This window comes from Salmo salar, chromosome ssa24 (genome assembly GCF_905237065.1).
Source record: "Salmo salar chromosome ssa24, Ssal_v3.1, whole genome shotgun sequence".
Lineage (NCBI taxonomy): Eukaryota > Metazoa > Chordata > Actinopteri > Salmoniformes > Salmonidae > Salmo > Salmo salar.
The window spans coordinates 19,697,774-19,716,290 of record NC_059465.1 but is presented as its reverse complement, the minus strand read 5'-3'; the positions used below and the strand labels follow the sequence as shown (position 1 = coordinate 19,716,290).

The 18,517-nt window shown below is 47.6% G+C and overlaps 1 protein-coding gene across 3 annotated transcripts in view; it reads right to left on the bottom strand.

The window, feature by feature from the left end:
- pdli2 (PDZ and LIM domain protein 2) overlaps positions 1–18,517 on the bottom strand; it is a 61,982-nt gene that overhangs the window by 21,845 nt on the left and 21,620 nt on the right. For all 3 annotated transcript variants that reach the window (XM_014171377.2, NM_001139803.1, XM_014171376.2), the window contains 3 exon segments: positions 13,878–14,029; positions 4,080–4,149; positions 1,584–1,735 (listed from right to left, as the gene is read on the bottom strand). In XM_014171377.2, coding sequence (XP_014026852.1) covers positions 1,584–1,735; positions 4,080–4,149; positions 13,878–14,029 — 374 coding nt within the window.

The following is an 18,517-nucleotide window of genomic DNA, read 5'->3' as shown; positions in this document are numbered from 1 at the left end:
GGGGAAAAAAGTAAAATGCGAGTGTTTGTTCACAAAGGCTTTTTACATGTATTTTAGGGGGTGGGGTGGGGGGGGGGTGCTTTATGATTATTTAAGATACTCTTTGACGAGGTAGGGTTTCAGATGTTTTCAGAAAATGGGCAGGGACTCTGATATCCTAGCTTCAGGGGGATGCTGGTTTCACCATTGGGGTGCCAGGACCGAGAAGAGCTTGGACTGGGCTGAGTGGGCGCTGCCCTCCCATTGGGGTGGAGGGACAAAAGACCAGAAGAGCAGTTCTGTCTTGTCAAGGTTGAGCTTGAGGTGGTTGGTCGACATGAAAATTCAGACATCTGCCAGGCACGCAGATATGTGTGTTGCAACCTGGGTGCCAGAAGGGAGGAAGGAGAAAAGTAGTTGAGTGTCATCCGCATAGAAATGAGAGACCATGTGAGGATATGACGGTGCCGAGTGACTATGTATAGAGAAAAGACGAGAGGGCCTAGAACCGAGCCCTGGTGGACACCAGTTGTGAGAGTAAGTGGTGGAGACACAGTTCCTCTCCACATCACCTGGTAGGAACGGGCCTGCCAGGTAGGATGCAATCCAAGAGTGTGCAGATCCTGAAAAGCCCAGCCCTGAGAGGGTGGAGAGGAGGATCTGATGGTTCACCGTGTCAAAGGCAGTGGATAGATCTAGGATGATGAGAACAGAGTAGAGTCAGCTTTGGCATTGCGGAGAGGCTCTATGACACAGAAAAGAGCAGTCTTAGTTGAGTGACACATCTTGAAGCCTGACTGATTAGGGTCAAGAAGATAAGTCTGGAAGAGATAGTGAGAGAGTTGGTCAGAGACAGCCCGCTCAAGTGTTTTGGAAAGAAGGGATACCGGTCTGTAGTTTTTGACATCAGTGGAGTCAAGTGTTGGTTTCTTGAGTGGGGGAGCGGCTCAGGCCATTTGAAGTCAGAGGGGATGCAGACAGTGGTCAGGGATGAGTTGATGGTGGAAGTGAGGAGTGGGAGGTCTCCAGAGATGGTCTCCAGTCGAGCGGGAAGGTTGTCGGGCGGCCGGACCTCACTAGTCGCAGGATTTCATTTGGAGAGAGGGGGAAGATGTCAAGGCGTTGGGTAGTTTGTCAGGCATTCGATTGACCCAGAGCAATATAAAGGTTTGAACTGTGACCTACAAAGTGACTCAGGAGAATAGCAGCTAGGCCTACAGACAGAGCAGAGTGGTGAACATTCCACAGCCTGGCCCTTTGTTGCTGTGAATTAACAGGGGGGAATGTGATATGCTGTGCACATCCTTTGTTACTACCACACAATCCCATGGCTCCATTTTCTGCCAGTTACTCTTGTACCTATTCACTCTGGTCCTGTGTAGGACTCAAAGGAGCACTTACAATAAGTGGATGCTCTAGTAGTCTACCCTACCCTACCCCCATCTCCAACCCCAAATTATTTAAAAGCACCTGGATAACTGCGGTAACCTACTATCACTGACCATCCATTCAGGTATTCACTCTTCTATTCTCAAGCAACACATGCATCTCCTGGTCCTTTAGAGGGAGGTCAGATTGCGGTGCTGGTGGATGCTGTAGCATACCTCTTGGTGCCGGTGGGTGTGAGCCTCTCTCTCTTCCCCTCAGGACTGGACGGGGCCTCTGGGGAGTAGAGTCCAGGTGACAGAGAGGCTGGGCTGGAGATGGAGTACTCTCTGTAGTTCTGGTTCTCATCTCGACTCACCAGCACCGCCTCCTACAACAGAACAGGGCATGACAGACAGTCAGCATGATTAAATGTTTTGATGTATTTATCCACACATAACTGTGACAAACTGCTTTATCCATATTCCTAAAATAACTTGTCTTGCAACCATGTTTAAGAAATTGATTCATGATATAAATAAAACATTTGTCTCCTTGCACTTTTAGTGGGTGTTCAGACGTTGTTGACAAGGTGTTTGAGATACAGTATCAGTCAAAAGTTTGGAAACACATACTCATTCAAGGGTTTTTCTTTATGCTTACTATTTTTTACATTGGAATAACACATGGAATACGTAGTAACCAAAAAAGTGTTAAACAAATCAAAATATATTTTATATTTGAGACTCTTCAAAGTAGCCACCATTTGCCTTGATGACATCTTTGCACACTCTTGGCATTATCTCAACCAGCTTCACGAGGTAGTCACCTGGAATGCATTTCAATTAACAGGTGTGCTTTGTTCAAAGTTAATTTGTGGAATTTCTTTCCTCCTTAATGCATTTGAGCCAATCAGTTGTGTTGTGACAAGGTAGGGGTGGCATACAGAAGATAGTCCTATTTGGTAAAAGACCAAGTCCATATTATGGCAAGAACAGCTCAAATAAGCAAAGAGAAACGACAGTCCATCATTACTTCAAGACATGAAGGTCAGTCAATACGGAACATTTCAAGAACTTTGAAAGTTTCTTCAATTGCAGTCGCACAAATCATCAAGCGCTATGATGAAACTGGCTCTCATGAGTACCGCCACAGGAAAGGAAGACCCAGAGTTACCTCTGCTGCAGAGGATAAGTTCATTAGAGTTAACTGCACCTCAGATTGCAGCCCAAATAAATGCTTCACAGAGTTCATGTAACAGACACATCTCAACATCAAGTGTTCAGAGGAGACTGTGTGAATCAGGCCTTCGTGGTCGATTTGCTGCAAAGAGCCCACTACTAGAGGACACCAATAAGAAGAAGAGACTTGCTTGGGCTAAGAAACACGAGCAATGGACATTCGATCGGTGGAAATCTGTCCTTTGGTCTGATGAGTCCAAATTTGCAATTTTTGGTTCCAACCGTCTTGTCTTTGTCTACGCCATCTCATCTGGTTTGCGCTTAGCGGGACTATCATTTGTTTTTCAACAGGACAATGACCCAAAACACACCTCCAGGCTGTGTAAGGGCTATTTGACCAAGAAGGGGAGTGATGGAGTGCTGCATCAGATGACCTGGCCTCCACAATCATCCAACCTCAACCCAATTGAGATAGTTTGGGAGTTGGACCGCAGAGTGAAGGAAAAGCAGCCAACAAGTGCTCAGCATATGTGGGAACTCCTTCAGGACTGTTGGAAAAGCATTCCAGGTGAAGCTGGTTGAGACAATGCCAAGAGTGTGCAAAGCTATCATCAAGGCAAAGGGTGGCTACTTTGAAGAATCTCAAATATAAAATAGATTTTGATTTGTTTAACACTTTTTTAGTTACTACCTGATTCCATATGTGTCTTCACTAATATTCTACAATGTAGAAAATAATACAAATAAAGAAAGACCCTTGAACGAGTAGGTGTGTCCAAACTTTTGACTGCTACTGTACATGATTCATAAAACTCTTCAAAAAGAGGGCAATACACGTCAAGGCATAATGAGAGCTGCACATCCTGAGGTAAGTAAATACAGGTTTGTGGAAATCAGATATGTAATATCCCCATGTTAGAATGATGACAGTCAGTATTCTTTCCTAAGCCTTGGGCCTGGCATGGGCTTGTATTCTGCCAGTGTTACCACGGAGACCCAGCAGTAGTTCTGTTGCCCTATAGAACACAGGAACATCAGCTGATTTACAGCATCCTCTGGTTCTTCTCCCATGTTTCCACTGCCACAGGGCCACAGAGTTATCCTAGAGTTATGGAATATCTCTACAGTCACACTAGGATGTCTCATTCCAGCTCATCTGGACCTCTAATAAATCATTGATAAGCAGACACCACGCAATCTGTGAATATGAAGCAGACCCAGCGTCTGCATGGCTCTCAGGCATCAGCCATGAAACAAAACATTAGGACAGGAATAATCATGTAGAGATATGATCCTGATGTAACAAGATAGAGGATACTAGGATAAACACTGTAGGAAAGAATGTCTCCATAGGTCACTCAATGAAGGCCTAAGGACTTTTAATAGGCCTTACATCCATCCTATGCCCATCAACAAAGTGCTGATTCACAAATGAAGTGTTTAAATTATATTACAGTGAAACTTTTCAGCATGAAAGCTGTCCTAAAGGGGATTTACAGACCAAAGATGGAAGCTCCTGCATAAGGAGATAGATAGAGAGCATGAGTGACTGACCTGGAAGCGTCCAGTGAGCTGTTCTGGGGTGGTGGTTCCATTGGTCTGTTCAGGGCTGGGGGGCTCAGGCCTGTAGAAAGAGACACGCTGGAGTTTAATGGACCACACATATGGACAAACACATACCTAACCTTTAATCAAGCAGGAGAATGGTCGCCACATCCCAGGAGAGGGCAAGACTGGCCCAGTAGAGAAACACTGTCTTCAGTATGTCACGTCCTGACCAGTAAAAGGGGTTATTTGTTATTGTAGTTTGGTCAGGGCGTGGCAGGGGGTGTTTTTCTGTGTGTTTTGGGGCATTCTGTCCTTTTTTCTATGTTTTTGTATTTCTTTGTTTTGGCCTGGTATGGCTCTCAATCAGGGACAGCTGTACATCGTTGTCGCTGATTGGGAGTCATACTTAGGTAGCCTGTTTTCCTTTGGGTTTTGTGGGTGGTTACTTTCTGTTTAGTCATTTGTTACCTCACAGAACTGGTTAGCTGTTGCACTTTGGTTTTTTGATTCAGTGTTCATTCAAATAAATTTCATGATGAGCCCTAACCACGCTGCGCCTTGGTCTACTCTTTCAGATGGCCATTACAGAACCACCCACCTTCAACGGACCAAGCAGCGTGGTAAGGAGGAGCAGAGGGTTCAGGACTCCTGGACTTGGGAAGAGATACTGGACGGAAAGGGACCCTCGAGACAGGCTGGAGAATACCGCCGCCCGCCGAAGGAGATAGAAGCAGCGAAGGCAGAACGCCGTTTCTGGGAGGATCGGCTGGCACGGCAAGAGGAGGACAGGCAGCCCCAAGAATTTTTTTTGGGGGGGGGCACACGGGACGGTCTTAGGTGCCGAGGATGGAACCAGAGCCAGTCGGGGTGAAGTTGGAGGTGAGCGACGGGAGCGAAGTAGAGACAGTGAAGGAGTTGATGGGGAGATTGGAGGAGAGAGATATGAGAGAGCTGCTGTGTTGGTGCATGAGGCATGACATTCGCCCTACGGAGCGTGTCCTCGAATTGATGTCACCTGAGTCAGCTCTCCATACTCGTCCTGAGGTGCGTGCTAGGCGTCTGGTGAAGACTGTGCCAGCCCCACGCACCAGGCCTCCTGTGCGCCTCCCCAGCCCTGCACGTCTTGTGCCTGCTCCCAGAGCCAGGCCTCCTGCATGTCTCCCCAGCCCTGCACGTCTTGTGCCTGCTCCCAGAGCCAGGCCTCCTGCATGTCTCCCCAGCCTGGTGAGTCCTGTGCCTGCTCTCAGAGCCAGGCCTCCTGCATGTCTCCCCAGGCTGGTGAGTCCTGTGCCTGCGCCCAGAGCCAGGCCTCCTGCATGTCTCCCTAGCCTGGTGAGGCCTGTGCCCAGAGCCAGGCCTCCTGCATGTCTCCCTAGCCTGGTGAGTCCTGTGCCTGCGCCCAGAGCCAGGCCTCCTGCATGTCTCCCCAGCCTGGTGAATCCTGTGTCTGCGCCCAGAGCCAGGCCTCCTGCATGTCTCCCCAGCCTGGTGAGTCCTGTGCCTGCACTCAGAGCCAGGTCTCCTGCAAGTCTCCCCAGCCTGGTGCGTCCGGCGCAGCCAGAGTCGCCCGCTCTAGAGGCACCACCAAAGTGGGGTGAGCCAGTGGTGGAGCGGGGTCTGCATCCCGCTCCTGAGCCACCTCCGTAGGGGGGAGGATTGGGAAGGGGGGGGGGGGGGGGTGTAGCACAAGAACCGTCATTGATGGTGGCCACCCTCCCTTCCCTCCCTTTTAGTTTGGGGTTGTTTTTGTCTTTTTTTGGGGGGGGTTGAGGTGCATTTTGGGGTCTGCACCTTTGGGGGGGTACTGTCACGTCCTGACCAGTAAACGGGGTTATTGTAGTTTGGTCAGGGCGTGGCAGGGGGTGTTTTTCTGTGTGTTTTGGGGCATTCTATGTCCTTTTTTCTATGTTTTTGTATTTCTTTGTTTTGGCCTGGTATGGCTCTCAATCAGGGACAGCTGTACATCGTTGTTGCTGATTGGGAGTCATATTTAGGTAGCCTGTTTTCCTTTGGGTTTTGTGGGTGGTTATTTTCTGTTTAGTCATTTGTTACCTCACAGAACTGGTTAGCTGTTGCACTTTGGTTTTTTGATTCAGTGTTCATTCAAATAAATTTCATGATGAGCCCTAACCACGCTGCACCTTGGTCTACTCTTTCAGACGGCCGTTACACAGTACCACATAATTCACCTATGTCAAGTCCTAAACAAATACTCAAAACCATGATTTCTTAAAATTAGTTGTTAAAAGCATGAGTAAGAAAGATTGCAGACATTACTGCATTAAAGGATACAAGCCAAAACCCCACATTAGACCAAGCTGTACTTCAAAAGACATGGACCAAGGTCAACTACAGTAACTTACACCAATGATTCTAATCAGGTCTCTTAGATGACTTGAACCATGTCAAAGTATTCCCTAGAATGATAGCTTGGAAGCTCTGACAACATAATTTTCTGTAATGTCTCATATTATTCATTAACTTGTTGAGAGGTTTGATTTGGCTATGGCTATATCACTATACACAGTGAAAGAGTTGGAAAGATGAGGCTCTGCTAGGAGAATCATTTTAAAGAGCTTAAGAATCGTTTTGAAGGTTCTCTTTTAATCAAAATGACATACCAGTGGTTCTACTGACAGTACTTTGGCATAGGGGAACCAAAATAAGGTGTCTGATTCGAAGATTCTTTAGACTTTTGCAAATGTGCACTTACACATCGATGCTTTCTCACTCAAGTTTTCAGTCTCATTGTTAGATCTCTTGACGTATGCACGTACACTTTTCAATTAAAATATTATGTGAGTGCCGGAGGACGTGTGTGTGTATATATATCAAGTCACAAGAGATGAGTGAGACTGAAAACCTGAGAGTGAGAAAGCACTGATGTGTAAGTGCACACTGGCAAATGTCTAAAGAATCTTCGAATCAGACACCTTATTTTGGTTCCCCTACGCCAAAGTACTGTCAGTACAACCTCGAGAGAACCTTCAAAACAATTCTCAAGCTCTTTAACATGATTCTTTTAGCAGAGCCTCATCGGTCAAAGCTCTTTCACTGTGCTCACTTTAATAAAACTTATACCCAGTTCGGAGTGGAACATTTTGGACTGTATGACCCAATGTAAACAACTACAGTAGTGTCCCCCCTCACTGTAGGACTGCCTGCCTCTCCTCTCAGCTGAGCCTCAGTCCAGGGTAATGAGGCGCACAGGAAGGCCCTGGATGCCTGTGGTAAATCGCCCAGAAACACACCTCTAACAGCCCAGACCTTGGCCCTGCTGCACAGTATCTGAATACTCCACATGTGCAGCAGGGGCACATCCAACCAGGAGAATGGCTGGAAGAGGAAAACAGGCTCCTCGTGCTACAGCAGTGAGAAGATGTGAAACTTAATGGATAAAACAGAACATAATGGATGGTTAATTGGGCTTCAAAATAAGTTCCCTGTCAGGAAATGACTCTGTGTTTTCACTTGGAATTCACAAAGTTATGTAACATTTCCGCTATGTGTATCCAGTTCAGCTCCTCGGGTTGAGAGAGATGAGGATAAAGTTAACTTATGTCCTTCAGACAATGAGAGGCATACAAGGCTAACTGCTAGGCCTTATATAATGTGACCTGTAATCTAACCTTTGCCTTCTATCACAGGCCTCATGTACAGCAGTAGATGAATGAGCACGGGCAGAGAGGAGTGGCTGTTGTCATAAACCATGGAGAAGTGAAGATACTTGTCTCTTCTCTAGAGAGCTGTCTGATCTCTGCATGGAACAGGGACGTAACATCACCGATCAGCAAAGGAACAGCATGTTGATCGTTGTCATATATGGGACCTGGGCGTTTGCCTGCCAAGCATTCTTCAGACAGATAGGAATCTATGCAATCTATTCTGTCTGCCCTCTGAACTTCAGATTAATGATGAAAACAAACAGAGCAGATTAATAGAAGGGAACAGTGACAATCCAGTGAATTATTAGGATAAACATACCACTGTCTTGTCTTATAGCTATCTTGAATTCCATTCACACACTTCACATTGACCAAGGCACGTCACTTCTCACTGGTACAGTATGCACAGACCTGAGACTTTGAATGTGGTGCCAAAGAAAGAAACATGACTGAATAGGGCTGCCTATACAGTAGCCTATATAAGTGCCATTGGGCAATATTCCGATGCCCATCTGCAGTTGCAGGTGCTCAGTAAGATCGCATTACAAGGACCAATAAGATCAGAGGGACATGACATCATGCACACATGGTCAGTGAACAATGGATTCATTAAGAGGCAGCTGAGGACAATAGAGGATAAATGACCGTATGGATGACAAGATACTGCTGGTGTTTTTCTCTTTAGTGTCACAGTAAAATCTCCACTGAGCTGCAGATATCAATCTGAAATCAAAAAGTACCTGAAAGAGTGCACAAGTCAGGTTATTGCACGTATGGGTTTTTGGTGCAGTTCCTCAGTTTAAGACAGGTTTAAGACAGGCACGCCTTAACCAACACTCCTATTCTAAAGGTGAGCTGATGCCAATCTCTGCCCATGGGCAAACCCAGCTGTAATCCAGCCGCTGTGATCTGCAGGGCTGTAAACCCATTTACCAGGTTCCTCTCTTACACTATACGTCAGATCATCAGACATTACACTGCATAATATGTGTGTAGTTTTCATGATTCTTCATGGGAGTTCATTTACTGTTAAGAACAACACATTGCATAATGCTGCAGATGGACCAACAAGGGGGGGAATACTGTAGTTGATTGGAGGTGGCTAGAGGGGTGCTGGACTAGGATTAATAAGAGAGACATGGTACTGCCTTCCATCTAAAGACAGTAGGGCCTTGATAGTGCAAACCACCCTTCACTACCTTGCCCATCCTGTTTGCCTCTGCCAGTAGAACAGTGGGTCTAGGGGCAGATGGAGCAGTGTGGCTGGTGGAGCTACAGAGTGCCATTGTCCTGGGAAGCCAGGGAGTCACAGTGTTGTTTCTGGCTCGGAAGGAGACATGAGGTCAGCAGGGAAAAATCCACTCACATGGACCTGGGGCATGCAAAGAGGAAGCGTGCTTGTGCGTGCATGAAGAAATTAGTGTGAGAATTCACTAAGAGAGAGGCAGAGACAGAAAGACAGAGACAGAGCAACGACTCGCCAACCAATAGCCTCACTTCACAGGAAAGGGTCCAATGTGGAGCCAATTCTCTGCCACCCTAAAAAGTTCTCAGCTAACTTTTAAACAATGTTTATTAACATGGGAAATGGAACAAACAGTTCATCTTGGCAAGATAATTCTGACACATTCTGGTATTCCCTCAGAATGAAGCCACAGGTCCTTTGTAGAGTGAGAGAGACATCTTAAGACGTTAATAACAAACACTATAATCGTGGAAAGTGGGAGGGAGGATGTGGCAACTGTGGAACTGGCACAAATACAAGCACAGATGTGGTCTGTATGCCACGGTGTGGTGACCCAATCTCATTCACGGCAGGTGAGGCAGAGCCACAAATGTTTAGCTAAAAAAAAGGCCTGTTTTGCATTTTATTTTGTCATTAGTTCTTGTTACATATCAGTTTGCAAACAATGTAAAAATATCCTTGAGTTAATAAAGCCGCATACTCTCTTGAGTAAGGCAGCTACAAAATGCAGATGTTTCAGCCTAGCTTGTGCTTTCTCTGGAGGAGGGGCAGCCAGCGAAAGCCGAGCGTAGGCGTTGGTAATCTTCTCTAGTTGCGCCATGATTTGCTCACTGTTCGGTCACTCATGGGGACACTACATCACTGCAGATTCTACAGGGAGTGCTTGGCAGTTCTAGGCCCCTTGGGTGATGCCATAGATTTACATTAGAAGTGCCCGTCCAAGAAGGCTCTAGGTCATTGGCCACCTACAGATAAAATTACGTTATAAAGGAAAGGAAAATGGGGATACCTAGTCAGTTGTACAACTGAGATCTGTCTCGATCAATGAGTGAGAAGACTTGAAATAGACATGACAGAGCACATATTGTTGGATAACTTCATGAATGCATTAAACTGAAATGTGTCTTCCGCATTTAACACAACCCATCTGAATCAGAGAGGTGCGTGGGCTGCCTTAATCAACATCCAAGTATCTACTGTAGCTTTGATTGGACTGATCATGTCAACATCATACTTTCTAAATCTTAGCTAGCAAGCTAGCAAGCTAGCTAGACAAGCAGTCATCATCATGAATCATGTCAACAATCTACTGACAATCCTTTCCAACAAGTTGGAAATCGCAAGTTCAACAATGAGTAGTTTTGAAGGAATCAATGGCTAACTGCAAGCATTGCAAAGCACTGCAAGTCATTAAGGTTTCGAGGCTGACGTTTGGCAACTCGAACCTTCAGCTCCCTCCACAGATTTTCTATGGGATTAAGGTCTGGAGACTGGCTAGGCCACTCCAGGACCTTAATGTGCTTCTTCTTGAGCCACTCCTTTGTTGCCTTGGCCGTGTGTTTTGGGTCATTGTCATGCTGGAATACCCATCCACGACCCATTTTCAATGCCCTGGCTGAGGGAAGGAGGTTCTCACTCAAGATTTGACGGTACATGGCCCCGTCCATCGTCCCTTTGATGCGGTGAAGTTGTCCTGTCCCCTTAGCAGAAAAACACCCCCAAAGCATAATGTTTCCACCTCCATGTTTGACGGTGGGGATGGTGTTCTTGGGGTCATAGGCAGCATTCCTCCTCCTCCAAACACGGCGAGTTGAGTTGATGCCAAAGAGCTCCATTTTGGTCTCATCTTACCACAACACTTTCACCCAGTTGTCCTCTGAATCATTCAGATGTTCATTGGCAAACTTCAGACGGGCATGTATATGTGCTTTCTTGAGCAGGGGGACCTTGCGGGCGCTGCAGGATTTCAGTCCTTCACGGCATAGTGTGTTGCCAATTGTTTTCTTGGTGACTATGGTCCCAGCTGCCTTGAGATCATTGACAAGATCCTCCCGTGTAGTTCTGGGCAAATTCCTCACTGTTCTCATGATCAGTGCAACTCCACGAGGTGAGATCTTGCATGGAGCCCCAGGCCGAGGGAGATTGACAGTTCTTTTGTGTTTCTTACATTTGCGAATAATCACACCAACTGTTGGTACCTTCTCACCAAGCTGCTTGGCGATGGTCTTGTAGCCCATTCCAGCCTTGTGTAGGTCTACAATCTTGTCCCTGAAATCCTTGGAGAGCTCTTTGGTCTTGGCCATGGTGGAGAGTTTGGAATCTGATTGATTGATTGCTTCAGTGGACAGGTGTCTTTTATACAGGTAACAATCTGAGATTAGGAGCACTCCCTTTAAGAGTGTGCTCCTAATCTCAGCTCGTTACCTGTATAAAAGACACCTGGGAGCCAGAAATCTTTCTGATTGAGAGGGGGTCAAATACTTATTTCCATAATTAAAATGCAAATCAATTTATAACATTTTTGACATGCGTTTTTCTGGATTTTTTGTTGTTATTCTGTCTCTCATTGTTCAAATAAACCTACCATTAAAATTATAGATTTATCATTTCTTTATCAGTGGGCAAACGTACAAAATCAGCAGGGGATCAAATACTTTTTTCCCTCACTGTATACTGTAGCCAAGAAAGTAATACTAAGTATGTTGTGTAGTAAGCTGTTAGTAGCCCTTGTGTCTCACCCTAAGAGTTTGGTCCCTCTCCCCCTCAGAACTTAGCCTACTGTTCATACTTGGTGGAGCACATGTAGCCTATAGCTTGTTTTAGAGAAATGTCATCATCGAATATTGTAAGAGCTTTCATTGCCTGTTTATATGCACCCGTTATTATCCTATGGTTCTGACTTGGTGTACAGGGAGAATAGTGTGAGAACGGCCCATGTTCTGAATTCTGTTGCTGTACATTTCAAAAGTGCTGAACAAATCGGCATAGGTCTATCGACTACGTCCCTCTTAGCTCACTCATTGATGTCTTAAACAAAATTACGGCTTGCCTCTCATCCGCTATCATTCCCTTATGCCATAGTTTGTACATCGCCATTGTTTTATTGCTTATATTGATCTATATAATGAGCATCTAATTAATAATTTTTGGCAATGTTGGAATGATGCATTCCATTGTTTTGTTTACTTTGTGCATTATAATCAGCTCATATGCTTTTCTCCACAAGGAGGGGATTCTATATAATGTTGTTGGGTCTGTAACCATGTTTGACAGTCTCTTCCCATTCAAATATTGTTTTCTACAAAAGGTTCAGTAATAGACCCCTGTAATTCCAGTTGATATTGCGAGGGTTGTTTTGTTTGGACAATGTGCTGTCTGTGCGTCGGTATATTGACTATAAAAGTGGATCCTCGTGATTGTATTTTCCTTCCTTTTAAGACCACATAGGCCTAATAAAATACTTAAAATGGTAGGCTAACCGCGTCTCTCTCGCTCTCTGTATGGTGACTTATTAAAGAAGAGTAAAGTTCAACAACAGGTCCTCAACATCTTGCTGAATTTATCTGGGCTATCATCTCTGAATTTCAGTCTGTGTCCATTTAGAAAGTGCTGAACGAATAGGCCTACCTCGTCGCAGCTCATTTGCTAGCACTTGCTTATAAACTCAGCAAAAAAAGAAAACGTCCCTTTTTTCAGGAACCTGTCTTTCAAAGATTATTTGTAAAAATCCAAATAACTTCACAGATCTTCATTGTAAAGGGTTTAAACACTGTTTCCCATGCTTGTTCAATGAACCATAAACAATTAATGAACATGAACCTGTGGAACGGTCGTTAAGACACTAACAGCTTACAGACGGTAGACAATTAAGGTCACAGTTATGAACATTTAGCACACTAAAGAGGCCTTTCTACTGACTCTGAAAAACACCAAAAGAAAGATGCCCAGGGTCCCTGCTCATCTGCGTGAACGTGCCTTAGACATGCTGCAAGGAGGCATGAGGACTGCAGATGTGGCCAGGGCAATAAATTGCAATGTCCATACTGTGAGACGCCTAAGACAGCGCTACAGGGAGACAGGACGGACAGCTGATCATCCTCGCAGTGGCAGACCACTTGTAACATGGTCTGGGGTGGTGTGTCACAGCATCATCGGACTGAGCTTGTTGTCATTGCAGGCAATCTCAACGCAGTGCGTTACAGGGAAGACATCCTCCTCCCTCATGTGGTACCCTTCCTGCAGGCTCATCCTGACATGACCCTCCAGCATGACAATGCCAACAGCCATACTGCTCCTTCTGTGCGTGATTTCCTGCAAGACAGGAATGTCAGTGTTCTGCCATGGCCAGCGAAGAGCCCGGATCTCAATCCCATTGAGCACAGCTGGGACCTATTGGATCGGAGTGTGAGGGCTAGGGCCATTCCCCCCAGAAATGTTCAGGAACTTGCAGGTGCCTTGGTGGAAGAGTGGGGTAACATCTCACAGCAAGAACTGGCAAATCTGGTGCAGTCCATGAGAAGGAGATGCACTGCAGTACTTAATGCAGCTGGTGGCCACACCAGATACTGACTGTTACTTTTGACCCCCCACCCCCTTTGTTCAGGGACACATTATTCAATTTCTGTTAGTCACATGTATGTGGAACTTGTTCAGTTTGTGTCTCAGTTGTTGAATCTTGTTATGTTCATACAACTATTTACACATGTTAAGTTTGCGGAAAATAAACGCAGTTGATAGTGAGAGGACGTTTCTTTTTTTGCTGAGTTTAGATACAGTACATTAGGATCGGAACTAGAAGCACAAGAATTTCGCTACACTCGCAATAACATCTGCTAACCATGTGTATGTGACCAATACAATTTGATTTGAACTGTGCACTGTAGTGAACCCTACCTCTCCACCAGCAGCTGCAGCTGAGTCTTGGAGTTTTTGATCTTGTTCTGGGCCTCCACATTGAGCATGTCCACTGTGTTCTCTCCATTGATCTCCAGGATGACATCACCAGGCTGCAGGGCGGCCAACTCGGCCTTGCTGCCCCCGTTGACCTATGGGCCAGAGGTAAAAGATGCAGTCAGACTCTCTCTACGGCCTGTGGACTTGGTGCAGACATGATGCCATCAGCAACGTAAATAACCAGCAAGCCTGAATGAAATGCTGCATATCGAGTGTTGGAATTTTTGTCAAGGGCTGACAGATACACTGATGAACAATCATTATGACAAAACAGTGAAGACATGATTGTAATAACATGAGACTGTGGCTGTGATGAAGAGATGGGTTGTTTTCCTCAGTTTGCCTGCCAGGTGTCAATCAGTTCTTACAGGGCTCTAGCTGGTGATTACATTACATTTTGGTTGCAATAAACATTAACAGACACCACAGCTCTTCACGCACATGGCACACCTCAACAGTGTGAGGATTCATGACACCTTGAGGGAAAAGTCATCAGTGAGACTGTGGGGTTGACTACTCTGGCCTGACCTTTGCCTCCAACCTCACCACATGCCAATGGTCTACTGCCTGCATTAGGGGGAATTCCAGCTTAATGGAACAAAAACACACCAGCAACACTCACTCAGTCTCTCTCAGCCACACACAAACACTCAACTATACAAACACAAAAGCTCAAATTAGGAGTTTAAATCAGGATAATTGAGCACTTGTGAGCACTTAAACGGTAGGAAGCATGAGATTCTACTCACCAATGTAACAACACAATTCAACGTCTCAGACACGAGATGTAGTGTATGTGGCAGGGTCTACAGACAATCACAGACTACAAAAGGAAAACCAGCCACGTCGCAGACACCGACGTCATGCTTCCAGACAAGCTAAACACCTTCGCACGCTTTGAGGATAACACACTGCCACCAACGCGGCCCGCTACCAAGGACTGTGAGCTCTCCTTCTCCGTGGCCAACGTGAGTAAGACATTTAAGCATGTTAACCCTCGCAGGGCTGCCGGCCCAGACGGCATTCCCTATCTGCGTCCTCAGAGCATGCACAGACCAGCTGGCTGGTATGTTTACGGACATATCCAATCTCTCCCTATCCCAGTCTGCTGTCCCCACATGCTTCAAGATGGCCACCATTGTTCCTGTACCCAAGAAAGCAAAGGTAACTGAACTGAATTACTATCGCCCCATAACACTCACTTCTATCATCATGAAGTGCTTTGAGAGACTAGTCAAGGACCATATCACCTCTAACTTACCTGTCACCCTAGACCCACTTCAATTTGCCTGCCGCCCCAATAGATCCACAGACGATGCAATCGTCATCGCACTGCACACTGCCCCATCCATCTGGACAAGTGGAATACCTATGTAAGAATGCTGTTCATTGACTATAGTACACCATAGTTTCCTCCAAGCTCATCATTAAGCTTGAGGCCCTGGGTCTGAACCCCGTGCTGTGCAACTGGGTCCTGGACTTCCTGACCACCCCAGGTGGTGAAGGTAGGAAACAACAACTCCACTTTACTGATCCGCAACACTGGGGCCCCACAAGAGTGAGTGCTAAGCACCCTCCTGCACTCCTCTCCTCAAGCCTCTTCACCCATGACTGCGTGGCCACGCACGCCTCCAACTCAATCAAGTTTGCAGACAACACAACAGTAGTAGGCTTGATTACCAACAATGATGAGTCATCCGACAGAGAGGAGTTGAGGGTGGTGGCAGGAAAATAACCTCACTCAACATCAACAAAACAAAGGGGCTGATCGTGGACTTCAGGAAACAGCAGAGGGAGCACCCCCTATCCACATCAACGGTACCACAGTGGAGAAGGTGGAAAGCTTCAAGTTCCTTGGCGTACACATCACTGACAAACTGAAATGGTCCACCCACACAGACAGTGTGGAGGCTGAAGAAATTTTGCTTGGCACCTAAAACCCTCACAAACTTTTATAGATGCACAATTGAGAGCATCCTGTCAGGCTGTATCACCACCTGGTACGGCAACTGCACTGCCCGCAACCGCAGGGCTCTCTAGAGGGTGGTGCGGTCCGCCCAACACATCACCGGGGGCAAACTACCTGCCCTCCAGGACACCTACAGCACCCGATGTCACAGGAAGGCCAAAAAGATAATCAAGGACAACAACCACCCGAGCCACTCCCTGTTCACCCCGCTATCGTCCAGAAGGCGAGGTCAGTGCAGGTGCATCAAAGCTGGGAACGAGAGACTGAAAAACAGCTTCTATCTCAAGGCCATCAGACTGTTAAATAGCCATCACTAGCACATTAGAGGCTGCTGCCTATATACATAGACTTGAAATCACTGGCCACTTTAATAAATGGAACACTAGTCACTTTAATAATGTTGACATATTTTGCATTACTCATCTCATATGTATATACTGTATTATATTCTACTGTATCTTAGTCTATGCCGCTCTGACATTGCTCATCCATATATTTATATATTCTTAATCCATTCCTTTACTTATATTTGTGTTGTCATGCCCTGGCCATAGAGAGGTTTTTTATTCTCTATTTTGGGTCGGCCAGGCTGTGACTAGGGTGGGCATTCTATATTCCTTTTTCTATGTTCTTTATTTTCTATGTTTTGGCCGGGTATGGTTCTCAATCAGGGACAGCTGTCTATCGTTGTCTCTGATTGGGAACCATACTTAGGTAGCCCTTTTCCCTCCTTGTGTTGCGGGAAGTTGACTTTGTTTATGGCCCATAGCCTTTAGCTTCACGGTTTGTTGGGTAGTGTTTACTGTTTTGTTCGGCGTCTTTTCTAATAAAAATAATATGCACGCTCACCACGCTGCACCTTGGTCCTCTCCTTTCAACCGACGTGACAGAACTTCCCACCACCAACGGACCAAGCAGCGTGGTAAAAAGGACTCCTGGACATGGGAGGATATCCTGGACGGCAAGGGATCCTACACATGGGAGGAGATCCTGGCTGGAAGGGATCGCCTCCCATGGGAACAGGTGGAGGCAGCCAGGAGAGCGGAGGCAGCGGGAGAGGGGAGCCAACGTTATGCGGGAAGACGGCTGGCAAGAAAGCCCGAGAGGCAGCCCCCCAAACATTTTTTGGGGGGGCACACGGGGAGATTGGCGGAGTCAGGCGATAGACCTGAGCCAACTCCCCGTGCTTACCGGAAGCAGCGTGGTACTGGTCAGGCACCATGTTATGCGGTGAAGCGCACGGTACCCGGAGTGCTATATGCCAGCCCCTCGCAAGTACCATGCGAGAGTGGGCATCCAGCCAGGACGGATTGTGCCAGCTCAGCGCATCTGGTCTCCAGTGCGACGGTTTGGCCCAGGGTATCCTGCGCCAGCTCTGCGTACTGTGTCTCCGGAGTGCTGGGAGGGCTCAGTTCGTCCTATGCCTGCACTCCGCCCGTGCCGGGCGAAAGTGGGCATTGAGCCTGAAAGAGTGGTGTCAAGCCTACGCACCAGATCTCCAGTGCTCCCGCACAGCCCGGTCTATCCTGTGCCTCCTCCACGGACCAGGCCTCCAGTAGGTCTCCCCAGCCTGGGGAGTCCTGTGCCTGCTCCCAGAGTCAGGCCTCCTGCATGTCTCCCCAGCCTGGTGAGTCCTGTTCTTGCTCCTCGCACTAGCCCTGTGGTGCGTGTTACTAGTCTGGCGCCTCCAAAGCCAGTCCAACGCATCAGGCCTCCAGTGCGCCTGCCCAGTCCAGTACATCCTGTTCCTGCTCCTCGCACTAGACCTGTGGTGCGTGTTACTAATCTGGCACCTCCAAAGCCAGCCCCACGCATCAGGCCTCCAGTGCGCATTCCCCGTCCAGAGCTTCCGGCGAAAGTTCCCCGTCCAGAATTTCCGGCGACAGTTCCCCGTCCAGAGCGTCCGGCGACAGTTCCCCGTCCAGAGCTTCCGGCGACAGTTCCCCGTCCAGAGCTTCCGGCGACAGTTCCCCGACCAGAGCTTCCGGCGACAGTTTACAGTCCAGAACCGACAGAGACGGCCTACAGTCCGGAGCCGACAGAGACGGCCTACAGTCCGGAGCCGACAGAGACGGCCTACAGTCCGGAGCCGACAGAGACGAACTACAGTCCGGAGCCGACAGAGACGGCCTACAGTCCGGAGCCGACAGAGACGGCCTACAGTCCGGAGCCGACAGAGACGGCCTACAGTCCGGAGCCGACAGAGACGGCCTACAGTCCGGAGCTGACAGAGACGGCCTACAGTCCGGAGCCGACAGAGACGGCCTCCAGTCACGAGCCGACAGAGACGGCCTCCAGTCCGGAGCTGCCAGAGTCGCCCTCCAGTCGGGAGCCGCCAGAGTCGCCCTCCAGTCCGGAGCCGCCAGAGTGGGTGCCCAGTCCGGAGCTGCCAGAGTCGGTGCCCGGTCCTGGGTCGGCGGCGAGGGTCCCCACTCCAGAGGCGCCACCTAAGTGGGCCGTGCCAGAGGTGGAGCGGGGTCTGCGTCCCTCACCGGAGCCGCCACCACAGAGAAAAGCCCACCCAGACCCTCCCCTATAGGTTCAGGTTTTGTGGCCGGAGTCTGCACCTTTGGGGGGGTACTGTCACGCCCTGGCCCTAGATAGGTTTTTT